We start from the raw sequence: 11,676 nt of genomic DNA on the forward strand, positions 1-11,676 counted from the left end.
TGTTGTGGGGAGGAGGAGGAGGAGGGGGTTCCCCCCTTCCTGGAGACCCCAAGGGACAAAGGGGGGCTCTTCCCCCTCCTGGGGTCCCCCCAGGCTGGGGGCTCACAGCACTTGGATCCCTCCAGCCCCCTGAGAACAGGAGTCACAGCACACACAGCTCGCAAACGTTTTCACCGATGTTTTATTGGAAATGTTAAATACTGGGGGTCCGGCCCCAGCGGAGCCGGGGGTGGGGGTGTTCAGGGGGGCTCAGGCGTGTTCCTCTGCCAGCTTCTCTGCCTTGGCCACCGCCTCCTCGATGGGCCCCACCATGTAGAAAGCCTGCTCAGGCAGGTGGTCGTATTCACCTGGGGGGACACAGTGTGTCACAGGGGGAGTGGGAGGCCCAGAGGGCTCCCCCAGGCCCCCCGGGGGCCACCTCACCTGCCAGGATCTGCTTGAAGCCCTTGATGGTCTCTTTGAGCGGCACCAACTTGCCCATGTGGCCGGTGAAGACCTCGGCCACCTGGAAGGGCTGGGACAGGAACCGCTGGATCTTGCGGGCACGGGCCACGGTCAGTTTGTCCTCCTCGGACAACTCGTCCATACCCAGGATGGCGATGATGTCCTGCAGTGACTTGTAGTCCTGGGGAGGGGGACACAGGGGATGGCTGAGTGGCCAGTGCTGATCCCCCAGCCCAGCACCCCACGGGGAGGGGCTGCCCCAGCCCCCTCACCTGCAGGATCTTCTGCACACCCCGAGCCACGTCGTAGTGCTCGGGCCCCACGATGTTGGGGTCCATGATGCGGGAGGTGGAGTCCAGGGGGTCCACGGCCGGGTAGATGCCCAGCTCAGCGATGGCGCGGGACAACACCGTGGTGGCGTCCAAGTGGGCAAAGGTGGTGGCAGGGGCAGGGTCAGTCAAGTCATCGGCCGGCACGTAAATAGCCTGGGGACACACAGGAGAGGGGACAGTCGGTCCCAGGCAGGTGACACAGCCCCTCTGGACCCTGGGGTTGGTCCTGCCCTCACCTGCACCGAGGTAATGGAGCCCTTGCGTGTGGTGGTGATGCGTTCCTGCATGGTGCCCATGTCAGTGGCCAGCGTGGGCTGGTAGCCCACGGCCGAGGGGATTCTGCCCAGCAGGGCTGACACCTGTGAGGGGCAGAGCGTGAGTGGCACAGCACGAGGGGCTGTGCAGCAAGGGGGAAGGTGCAACCCCTGTGCCCAGCACAGACCTCGGAGCCGGCCTGGGTGAAGCGGAAGATGTTGTCGATGAAGAGCAGCACGTCCTGACCCTCCTGGTCCCTGAAGTACTCGGCCACCGTCAGCCCCGTCAGGGCCACCCTGGCGCGGGCGCCCGGGGGCTCGTTCATCTGCCCGTAGACCAGGGCGACCTGCAGGTGGGACCCTGGGGTCAGCACGGCGTCACTGCCACGCCTGGTACTGCATCAAGGGACCCAGAACCCCCTCAGGGTCTCTGCACACCTTAGAAGTGGCATCTTTCAGGTTGATGACCCCAGACTCGATCATCTCGTGGTACAAGTCGTTGCCCTCACGGGTCCTTTCGCCCACGCCGGCGAACACTGAGTAACCACCGTGAGCCTTGGCCACGTTGTTGATCAGCTCCATGATCAGCACAGTCTTGCCAACGCCAGCACCTCCAAACAAACCTGGGAGGGGGGGAAATAAGGGTCCTGCTCAGCCCCAAGCCAGCCTGGCTGCCCTCAGCGTCTCCCTTCAGCTCTTTCCTCCTCAGATAGAAAAAGCGTTGCTTCAGCAAGCTCAGGAGAACGAAAGTCATGGAGTGAATCATCAGCGAAGGAAAAGTTCCCCAGAGGGACCATCAGGTGCCCACCTCCCACAGCCACCCTTGCTCTGGGGGTCACGTACCGATCTTGCCACCCTTGGCATAGGGAGCCAGCAGATCTACGACCTTGATCCCTGTCACCAGGATCTCCTGCTCGACACTCATCTCCACAAACTCGGGAGCCTCGGCGTGGATAGCAGCAAACCTGGAGCAGGAGAGGAAGGGGGTGGGCAGCGGCTCTGAGCCCCCCAGGCTGGGGGTGGCAGGGGACAGTCCCCACTGTGACCCAGGAGAGCCAGAGCCACCTCCCTGCTCACACCTGGTGCGTCCTCCAGCCCCTCATCACTCACTGTTTGGTCGTGATGGGGCCCCTCTCGTCGATGGGCTCCCCAATGACATTCATGATCCTGCCCAGGGTCTCGGGGCCCACGGGGATGCGGATGGGAGCACCAGAGTCCAGCACCTTCTGTCCCCTCACCAGCCCTTCCGTACCATCCATGGCAATGGTGCGCACAGTGTTCTCTCCTGCCGAGGCCCAAGGACAGCAGTCACCACAGTGTCCTCAGACTGACTCTGGGGACAGCTGCTGGTGGCCTCCCCAGGGCTTGCCAAGGGGACATTCTGCTGGCAGAAGGACCAAGAGGAGCAGGAGGAATAAAATAGCCCTGAGGAAAATCGAGCCCTTGCAGCCACAGCCCTCGGGCAGCCATCTTCCTCCTCCTCAGATCGAAATCCGTGGCTTCAGCAAGTTCAGGAGAACGAAAGTCATTGGAAACATCATCACAGGAGGACCCCTCCCCGTCCCCGTCCCCTCCTTCCCCGTGCCAGCTGCTCACCCAGGTGCTGAGCCACCTCCAACACCAGCCGCGTCTCCCTGCCCTGCACCTCAAGGGCGTTCAGGATGGGGGGCAGCCCCTCGTCGAACTGCACATCCACCACGGCCCCGATGACGGCCACGATGCGGCCGGTGGTGGAGCCGGCCTTGGCGGCAGGGGCTGCATGGGCGGCATAGTCCCGTCCTGGGGGGAGAGGGACGAGTCAAGGTCGGGCAGCTCCGGGCTCCGTGGGCCCTGGGGGTGCGGAGATGGGGTCCCCTGCAGGCCTTGGGGTGTGCCCGAGAGCCCTGAACCTCCTTCGGTGCGCCCAGGACCCCCTGAACTCCCTTCCTCAGCGCACCCTGGACCCCCACACCCCGCTCGGTGCACCACTCACCCCCTCTCTCGATGCACCCAGGACCCCCATGCCCCTCCTCAGTGCAGCCAGGAGCTCTGCACCCCACTGGGGGTACACCCGCACCCCTCGGTGCACGCAGAACCCCCTGAACCCCCTTCCCTCAGCGCACCCGGGACCCCCTGAACCCCCTCCCCCGGCACACCCGCAGTCCCTGCAGGCCCTGAGTGCCCCCACGCCCACCCCCCAGGGCCGCTACTCCTCTGCCGCAGCCCATCCACTCGCCCTGCCCGCCTGGCACATCCCACCCCGTCCCGGTAACCGGGGCCTGGCCACCAGCACGCCGCGCCCACCGCCCGCGCAGGCCCCAAGGTGACCCCGGCTCGCCCCGCACTCACGCGCCCCGACGGCGACGGCCGGGGCGGCCCCGCGGCCGAGGAGCAGCGGGAGGAGGTCGCGGCTCGGGGCGGCCCCGCGGGGCAGCAGCGGCCGGGCCGCGGCGGCGGCGGCGGCGGCGGAACGACCCGCGAGCCCCAACATGGCGGCGCCGACTGAGCCCCGCGTCCCGCCCGCCCCTCACGGCCCCCGCGGGGCGGGGCCACAGAGACGCGCGTCACCGCCGCACCGCGCACCCATTGGCTGCACCGCCGAGAGGCGCCGGGCGAATTCGCGCTTCCATTGGTCACACCGACGCGGCGCCCGCTCTGAGTCTCCTCACGATTGGGTTTTGGAACCATCCATCAAAATGAGCTGCGGCCTGATAGGGCGGGGTGTGGGGAAGGGGCGTGTCCCGGGCGAAGGTCAGCGGAAGTGGCGGCGCACGTGTCCCGCGCTTGTCCTTGGGCGGGCGCCGTGACCGCGTCTGAGGCCGCACCGGGCCCGGGCCGGGCCCGCCTCCACCCCGGTAGCGTTTCTGCTCCACCCCGCGCCGCAGCACCACCCCGCCGCGCCGCCCCTCACCGGCCCGTGTCTGTCCCGCACGGCCGAGGGCTAGAGCACCGCTCCTCCCGGACACCGTGTCCGCTTCACGCCCCGGCTGTCACTGTAGCGCCGCCGGGGGCCGCCCGGTACCGGGCTGGCCCCGCGGCACCGGCCCCTGCTGTCTCACAGAGGCCAAAACCCCACCCCACCAATCCACCTGGGGACTGGGGACCACCGCACCATTTCTCTCCTGCCCCCCAAGGGAGGGGAACCTGCCCCACTGACCATTCTTGTCCCCAAGGGGAAGGAATCCCACCCCAGTGACCCCTCCCGGGAGGGGATCCCACCCCAGTGACCCCTCCTGGGAGAGGACCCCACCCCAGTGACCCCTCCCGGGAGGGAATCCCACCCCAGTGACCCTTCCCAGGAGGGGATCCCACCCCACTGACCTCCCTTTGCCCCCACGGCGCTGAGGAATGCACAGGGCCCAGGCCGAAGGAGAGCCAGGGAGTCTTCAACAGTTTATTAGAAAGAATGCAGACATTAAAAAAATCCCAGCTGCTCTGAACATAAATTGAGGTTTTTCAGCCCGGTTCGCAGGCGCCCGCGCGCCCCACGGTCTGTCACTTGCTGCCAAACCCACAGTGCAAATACGATTTGGTCTAAATGTACAGATTGACAAGCAACAATGTACAGCCACTCGCACCCCGGGCGAGGAGGTGGAAAGGTTTGGGGGTCACACGGGACCAGGGGCAGGCTCCGGCCACCGGCACCGCTCGGGGGCGAACACCAAAAACGAGGAGAATTTTTTTTGAAGTTTCCTTTTGCAATACAAACTTTTAGTGGAACAGACCTGAAGACACCACAGAGGGATGCGCCTCGCCTGCTGAATTTGGGGAGCCAATGACAACAGTTTTTGTTCCCGGTAAAAACAATTTCAGGCCGTGGAGAGAGGGGGGGAGAAAAAAAAATGCTCTTTTACCACTCAAGTGTTAATTCAGGGTTCTCCCATTATAATTACATCTGCTACGAGGCAAGGAGGCTCTGTAAACTTTATTGCAACTGCTCTGAACGGATTGCCTACACCTCAATTGGGTCGGTTTGGTGTTTTTTTGTTTGTTTTTTGGAAGTCTGGAAAACGGTTCATGCATAACGTTATTGCCTCTCGTGGCTTTTAAGACCGCCCCGTGCCATGGGACACACCTACCATCAGTGAAGCCATTTAAAATGGACTGAAAATGGGTTAAAGGATGCAGGATCTCCCTTTAGGGCTATCAACTCAGGAATTCTTATCTCAATTATGAAATGTTGTGATGAACTTCTTTCCCCAAAACCCTGAAGACGACAGTTTGCCTTACTCCAGATCCGGCATTTCTAGAGGGAAAAGAGAGAATTAGTGGTTTTAGGCTTGGTCTGTGGGTTTTTATTTTTTGCTTGGTTGGTTTTTAAAAGCTCCCAGGGCGCTATTATGTCACAAGGGACACGAGCAAGATGACCTGGCCTCCAACCAAGGAGGTCACGGGGCAGTTTGGGGCCTCTGCCCTCCCCCCTGGCTCTTCCCAAGGGAAAGCCGTGCCAGAGCCACCCCGAGCACGTGCTGCTCCTAAAGCCAAAGCCTCCCTGGACTGCAGCTGCCTGGGAAGGTCAAACTGGTATTTGGGGCTTGCATGAAGAGGCTTTCCCAGATTAGATTTGACTCTCCCAGGGCTGGCTTTAGCTGGTGGCCAGGAGGAACATCTGCTGGCCCTGCCCGAGGCTGCATCAGAGCCTTCAGCAGGTGTGTGAGGGGAAAACAACAACAACAACAACTTACTTTCATCATCACTGTCTGGTGAGTCCTGGAAAGGAGAACAAACAACCTTTAAGTGGAGCAGACAGCTCCTCTGCCACCCCACCCATCAGCAAAGAGCTGCTGTTCCCAAATCTGGATTTTGAGGTTCCAGAAGTCTCAGTGAGCTCAGTTTGGCCTCACTGCAGACCCACAGTGACCCCCCAGTCACTGCAGAGAGACACAGACACCAAACCGGTGTCCCCAGCACCCTCAGCACCGCTGAGAGCGGAGGGAAGGGGCCTCCCCAGGTGACATCACCTGTGCAAACAAGGTTTGGGGCTATTTAAACCTTTTTCAGCGCTGAGGGGGGAGTGCAGGACTTCTGAGCCAGCCCTGCAGGTGTTTACTACACCCACATACTCACATCATCTGCCCCATCTACTTCTGGCAAGTCTACGTCGTCGTCTCCTCCCATGTTGTTCATCATCTGCTCAGAGACAGAACAGCCACACTTTGGGGTGAATCCAACCCCACTCTCCACCCAAAACTGCCCTAAACCAACAGGCCCCCCTTGCTTTAACACATCAGTTGCCCCCGTGAAGGAATTACAAAGTGATGGTGCAAAAAAAGCCTCAGATTCATCTTGGAAACTCCCAAAACTTGAGGAATTTGTTGTTCCCTACCTCAGAAAAGCGATCGAAATTGGACATGTCTTCATCTGAATCATCTTCCCAGTCTTTCCAGTTGTTGAAGTCCACGCTGAGCCAGTTGAGCTGCACCAAAACCAGGAGTTATTTAAGGACAAGGAATTATTTAAGGACAAGGAAGGAACTGGCTGTCGGTTAGAACAGGCAAGTTAACGAGAGCTGCCGTGGCATAAAGAGCAGCAAAGTGACCCAAAACTGCTCCAGAATTTGAACATGACCCAAATATTCACAGAATTAAAAGCCAGGGGAGGCAGCAGATGCCCAGACCCACCTTTGCCCTCTCTTTTGTTAACCTTGGCCATGCCTGACCAGACTCTCCTTTTCGTAAACAACACAAGATGGATCTGTCTGTTCTTTTATGCTTTGATTCCTGAAAAAGACCAAATATCCATGAGTACCATCAGGATGACCTTCGCCACGAACTGCTGACACCCCTCCTTTATCTTCACCTCTTCCCTTATTCCTTGTTCTGGAAAATACCACCCAGAGAAGCTTTCCTGGATCTGACTTGGAGCTTTTATGTTCTAAGGAACAATTTTTCCCAAAACCCAGGGAAGCAGCCTAAAGAACAGATGGTATTTTTTAGGATCACAGAATCATGGTTTGGGTTGGAAAGGACATTAAAAAACCCAAGTTCCAAACCCCTGCCATGGGCAGGGACACCTTCCACTAGCCCAGGTTGCTCCAACACAGCCTTGAACGCTTCCAGGGATGGAATATCTGCAATTTCTCTGGACAACCTGTGCCAGCCCTTCCCCAGCATCGAGAACTCAGAAGAGTCAGGATACTCACATTTGGATCGATATTATTAAAAAGATCGATTTCATTTAAATGTTTAAAGTTATCGCCTCCTCCAAGACAGCTGCAAGAGAAAAAGAAATCCGTATTTAACCTGAAAACATCTCCTAGAAAAAAATCTGCTTCTCCTCAGCCCTCCTTAGGCCTGAATTACTCACCTGAACGTGAGTTTGGACTTTTCAAAATTTACATTTACGTCTTTGCTGTCTTCAACACAGAACTCGATGAAGACGTAGTCCCTCCGGTCGTACCACTTTGCAGAGGCAGGCTGCCTGTGGGCACAGCAGGGACACAAGGGCATTGATTTGCATCAAGAAATCCAACCAAAAACCACTTCTTTCTGCGCTTAAAACCTGCATTTTGAGCTTCCTGTCGTTCTTGAAAGGTGATTTAAGATGAAAGGAGAGAGCAGGAATAAAAAGAAATGATGCGTTCGGTGTGTGACGCCCCCAGAAAGCTCCTGGGAGGAGCCACTGAAATCTGAGACTGAAATAAACGTTTCAGCAGATCAAAATTCTGATAAACTTCAAGATGAGCTACTACAGACTGTGGCAGCAGCTCCACCACCTCCAACAGCTGCATGGGCAGACTTCAGAGTGGTTTTTGTCATGCAAAGAGTTAAAACCCAAAGTAACCCAATTAAGCCAGCACAGGTTGGAGAATCTCTGCTCCAGCCTCTTTACAAGCTCCCAAATACTCACACTGGGACTCCCATGGAATTGTTCTGCCTCTGCACAACCATCCCAAAAATCAACAGCGTGTCCAGGGGAGCTCTGGACCAACTCCTGTGTTTGCAGTTCCACCCTGAGAACTCACCTGCAACTCTCTGTGCTCTGTGGAGCGGGGAAAACGACCTGGCTGGGCTCGGACACCTCCCTCCCCCCTTCCAGTCCTCCCCTGGCAACTGAGGCCGAGCCCAGGGACCGCCTGCATTCCAGGAGAACCAAACAGTCTCCCGGCAGGGCTGTTGCTAAGGCACAGAGGCCACGGCCGTTCCTCACGCTCGTTTGTCTTCCCGAGCTCAGGGAATCGTGGAATGGTTGGGAGGCACCTTAAAGTTTAGCCAGTGCCACCCACTGCCACGGCAGGGACACCTTTCACCAGCTCAGGTTGTTCCAACCTGGCCTTGGGACACGTCCAGGGATGGGGAATCCTCTGGGAAATCCATTCCAGGGCTTCACCAGCCTCGCAGGGAGGTATTTCATGCCAATAGCCCATCTTAATCTCCTCTTTAACCCCCTTTATCTGCCATTCCTGTGCCTCCCCAGCCTCACAGGGAGGAGTTTTTCCCAGCTGATGCCCCTGCAGAGATGTGCAGTGGGATGAGGTGGAAGGCTCTGAGCTGGACAAGGATCTAAACCAGGGAAGCTGATGTGACACGGCCTGTGACAGCAGCTGCCAGCTCACCAAGGTGAGGCCCTTGGTGCTGCTCTCTCAGCCAGTATCTGACCAAAAAATAACCTTTCAGACCATTTATTAAGGTGTCCTTTGCTAAACTTCCACATCAAGATCTTGACTCACCTGATCATCAATTAATTGTTGGTGTCCTTTATTAAGGTGTTTATTAAGGTGTCCTTTGCTAAACTTCCACATCAAGATTTTGACTCACCTGACCATCAATTAATTGTTGGCACTGAGCTGCGGCACATTTAGCAAAGGGACTCGCCCAAAGGCTCCTGCTGCTCCCATTCACGTTTCCTAGGGATGAACCCAACCATGGCACAGCCCAGCTCCAGCTGAACCCCAAACCAGTCACCTCTGAGCTCCCCCAGTGCCACAGTCCTGGACAAACTGGTGCCAGCTCAGGGAAAGGCAGCAGAATGGCCACGATGCCTTGGACAGCCTCCTGTAGGTGCCACAACACCTGGGCAGAGACCAACGTCCAAGGATTTAATTTCCAACAGCATAAAAACAAGAGGATTCTGAATTCAGCCTTGAGTTTCAGCTGTTCCAGGGGTGAAAACCTGATGCTTCCCCTCATTCCCCATAGCAGCATTTCAGGGAATATTAATTATCACCTTATTCAGGTGAAGTGCAGCAGCAGAGCAGCAATTTTCTTACTGTGGTATTTTTAAACCCTTCTTGGACACAGATTTTCTCTTTTAATGGGGAATGAAAGACTCTCAAGAGGAAAGGAAGATGAGAAATGCCCTGCTCTGTTCCCTCTGTGCTGGGAGACAAAACCCCCCAGCGTGGGGCACTTGGAACGTCGCTCCAGCCCCATTATCCAACAGAAATCTCAGTGTCCCTGCCTGGATGACGCAGGGGCTGAATGGTGTTAACACTTCCCAGTTCTCAATGTCAATGGAGACATCTCCAGCCTTCCCAGGGAGCCGCACGCGTCCCGGCTGCCGGCCCTGACCTCGGCATCTCCGCCAGGATTGGGGATTTGAGGCACCAAAAAACCTCCCAGCGCTTCCAGAAATCCCACTCAGCTCAAGGCAACACACACACATGGCAGAGCTGCAGAGCAGCGAGATCCCAGCTAAGTTTTACTCGGCCATAATTCGCGTTTCTGAACCTAAACCTGCGCTGCTTTCCTGGGAATCCACCCCAAGTGTGCTTGGAATGCGCTGGAGCTGCCTCTCCTCCTTTTATCTGCTTTTCCAATCTCAACCTCCCAAAGGGAGGAGGGAAACCTCCCTGTGAGCTCCAGTCAGGACTCACCCGTTCCAACCAGTAACGCAGGACCCGCCGGAGAGTTGGGATGAGGCGGAAGCCGCAGCTGCTTTTTGTCTCCTGCCCACACGGAGATTCCCAGGAGACAACCACACACAGCAGCAGCCCGTGGGGAGCCCTGCACGTGCTCCCAGTGTTCCCACACACCCACGGAAAATCTCCTCTCACAGGCACTGACCCACCACCTGTTACCCGAATCCTGAGGGAGCTCAGCCTCGTGCCAAGGGTGTTTTGGTTATCCAGCACCCCCGTGGGATTTGGAAAAAGGGAATTTAAACGTGCTCCATCCTGGGTGGTTCCCAGCGCTCCCTTCCAGTGAGGATTTCCTCTGTCCCGTCCACCTGTGTTTTGGGGACTTCCTGAGCAGCCACGGCCACCCCCACGGCTCCTCTGGCTCTTCCAGTCCCCACATTCCGATGGCAATCGTTATTCCAGCACTGTGGAACAGGTTCTAGAAGTTTCCCAGCAGCACTGATGGGCAATGTGGAGGCTCAGTTTCACTGCAGAGCCCTCAAGGCTCTGCCTGATCCACGGGGGCTCTATTGGATATCCCTGGATATATCCTGGTCTCTGGCACAGCAGCAGCAGCTTCTGACACGCTGAACTCGCCCGTGGAATCCCAAATCTCCCCATCTGTGGCTCTGAGGAAGTTTCCAAACCTGTTCTCGTGTTCTCTGTCTGTATCCTGTGCCTATGGATCCCATCTTTGTCTCCTGGAAGGATCCTGACAGCTCCCCCAGCTCGAGGACACTGTAGGAGTCAGATCCTCAACCAGATTTTCCCCTCCCAGACAGCAAAAAAACCTGTTTTACAAAGTGACTTTTCCTTTCATTTAGAGACCCTGGAAAGGTGTTTTTTTCATTAAAAAAAAGCCTCATTTTAGATTTTAGACAATTCTACACAGATGCAGCAGCGCTGCAGTTTCAGGATGATGAAATCTACAGAAATTACACCAAAAAGCTCCAGCTTGATCACTCTCTCACTTTCACTCATGTTAAGATGAAGCACCTCCACTGCTTAGGGTTTGAGAACAAAAGTAAAAGCCTGGCTGGGGACAAGGGACTGAAAACCACCGGTCCCCATAACGCTGTCCTCAGATCAAATTTCTGACAAAACAAAACCTCAGGAAGTGCTACTGCCTCCAGTCCCTCCAGCCAGACACGTGGAGGTCAGAGAATCATGGAATGGTTCGGGTTGGAAGGGACCTTGAGGCTCATTCAGCCTCCCCCCCTGCCATGTGCAACCTCCAACTACCCCAGGCTGCTCCAAACCCTGTCCAACCCGGTCTTGGACACCTCCAGGGATGGGGCATCCTCTGGAAAATCCATCCCAGTGCCTCACCGCTCTCTGAGGAGGAATTTTTCCCCCAATATCCCACTTAATCCCGCTCTCTAGCAGTTGGAAGCCGTTTCCCCTTGTCCTGCCGCTGGAGATGCGGGAATGCTGCCTGCAGCTCCCAGGCCACCGCAGCTCTTCTTTCCCAGCCACTTTTCCCTCTTGAGTGTCACGCTGCACACGGAAAACTCCGGCTCTTCTTTCCTGAGCTCTGCCAGGGAACACTCACGCCGACCGGAGCTCTGCCACGAGCTGGTTTTGGGTGGCTGAAGCGGCCCCGGGAGAATTCCAAGGAGGGAGGTTAATTAGGGCTCCCTGGCACTGCAGCAGCCGGGAGCACGGGATTCCGCTCGGGATGCACGTGGACACACCGGGAGATCCAGCGGCTCACCCGCACCGGGCAGAGCAGCACCACGGCTGCCCCAAGGGTTTCCATGCGCTTCCACCTCCTCCTGAGGGGCCTTTTCGCTCCTCGAATTTCAGGGAATTCTGGAACGGTTCGGGT

The 11,676-nt window shown here is 57.2% G+C and overlaps 2 protein-coding genes and 2 non-coding genes across 4 annotated transcripts; all 4 read right to left on the reverse strand.

Annotated features, from left to right (window-relative positions):
- Window positions 1-163: 163 nt before the first annotated feature.
- ATP5F1B (ATP synthase F1 subunit beta) lies at window positions 164-3,533 on the reverse strand. The gene is made up of 10 exons (XM_086870293.1): window positions 3,359-3,533; window positions 2,627-2,809; window positions 2,141-2,315; window positions 1,874-1,995; window positions 1,469-1,653; window positions 1,219-1,377; window positions 1,013-1,135; window positions 717-929; window positions 424-625; window positions 164-347 (listed from the first exon to the last, which is right to left on the reverse strand). Exons 1-10 carry the CDS (start codon window positions 3,498-3,500, stop codon window positions 250-252), a joined length of 1,602 nt encoding a protein of 533 aa, XP_086726419.1. The 5' UTR covers window positions 3,501-3,533; the 3' UTR covers window positions 164-249.
- LOC111945996 (small nucleolar RNA SNORD59) lies at window positions 1,731-1,805 on the reverse strand. Its single transcript, XR_002871905.1, has one exon. It is a non-coding gene; the product is annotated as a small nucleolar RNA SNORD59 (small nucleolar RNA).
- On the reverse strand, window positions 2,507-2,580 carry LOC111945997 (small nucleolar RNA SNORD59). The gene has a single exon (XR_002871906.2). It is a non-coding gene; the product is annotated as a small nucleolar RNA SNORD59 (small nucleolar RNA).
- Window positions 3,534-4,389: 856 nt separating the features above from the next.
- Window positions 4,390-7,971, reverse strand: PTGES3 (prostaglandin E synthase 3). Its single transcript, XM_023943320.2, has 8 exons — window positions 7,859-7,971; window positions 7,316-7,429; window positions 7,152-7,221; window positions 6,631-6,729; window positions 6,336-6,425; window positions 6,077-6,139; window positions 5,695-5,719; window positions 4,390-5,255 (listed from the first exon to the last, which is right to left on the reverse strand). The coding sequence occupies exons 1-8, from the start codon at window positions 7,897-7,899 to the stop codon at window positions 5,236-5,238; spliced, it is 522 nt and encodes a 173-aa protein (XP_023799088.1). The 5' UTR covers window positions 7,900-7,971; the 3' UTR covers window positions 4,390-5,235.
- Window positions 7,972-11,676: the final 3,705 nt, after the last annotated feature.

Source organism: Cyanistes caeruleus, chromosome 32 (genome assembly GCF_971803275.1).
Source record: "Cyanistes caeruleus chromosome 32, bCyaCae1.hap1.1, whole genome shotgun sequence".
NCBI lineage: Eukaryota > Metazoa > Chordata > Aves > Passeriformes > Paridae > Cyanistes > Cyanistes caeruleus.

Excerpts from the sequence above, each read along its gene's own strand:
- PTGES3 (XM_023943320.2), bottom strand. The coding sequence starts at position 7,899 with ATGGTTGTGCAGAGGCAGAACAATTCCATGGGAGTCCCAGT. Across the intron at positions 6,140-6,335 it reads ATTTCGATCGCTTTTCTGAG|ATGATGAACAACATGGGAGG; the intron begins GTAGGGAACAAC and ends GTCTCTGAGCAG. Across the intron at positions 5,256-5,694 it reads ACCAGACAGTGATGATGAAA|AAATGCCGGATCTGGAGTAA; the intron begins GTAAGTTGTTGT and ends TTTTCCCTCTAG.
- ATP5F1B (XM_086870293.1), bottom strand. The coding sequence starts at position 3,500 with ATGTTGGGGCTCGCGGGTCGTTCCGCCGCCGCCGCCGCCGCCGCGGCC. Across the intron at positions 930-1,012 it reads GCTCCATTACCTCGGTGCAG|GCTATTTACGTGCCGGCCGA; the intron begins GTGAGGGCAGGA and ends GTGTGTCCCCAG. Across the intron at positions 626-716 it reads GTGTGCAGAAGATCCTGCAG|GACTACAAGTCACTGCAGGA; the intron begins GTGAGGGGGCTG and ends CCCCCTCCCCAG.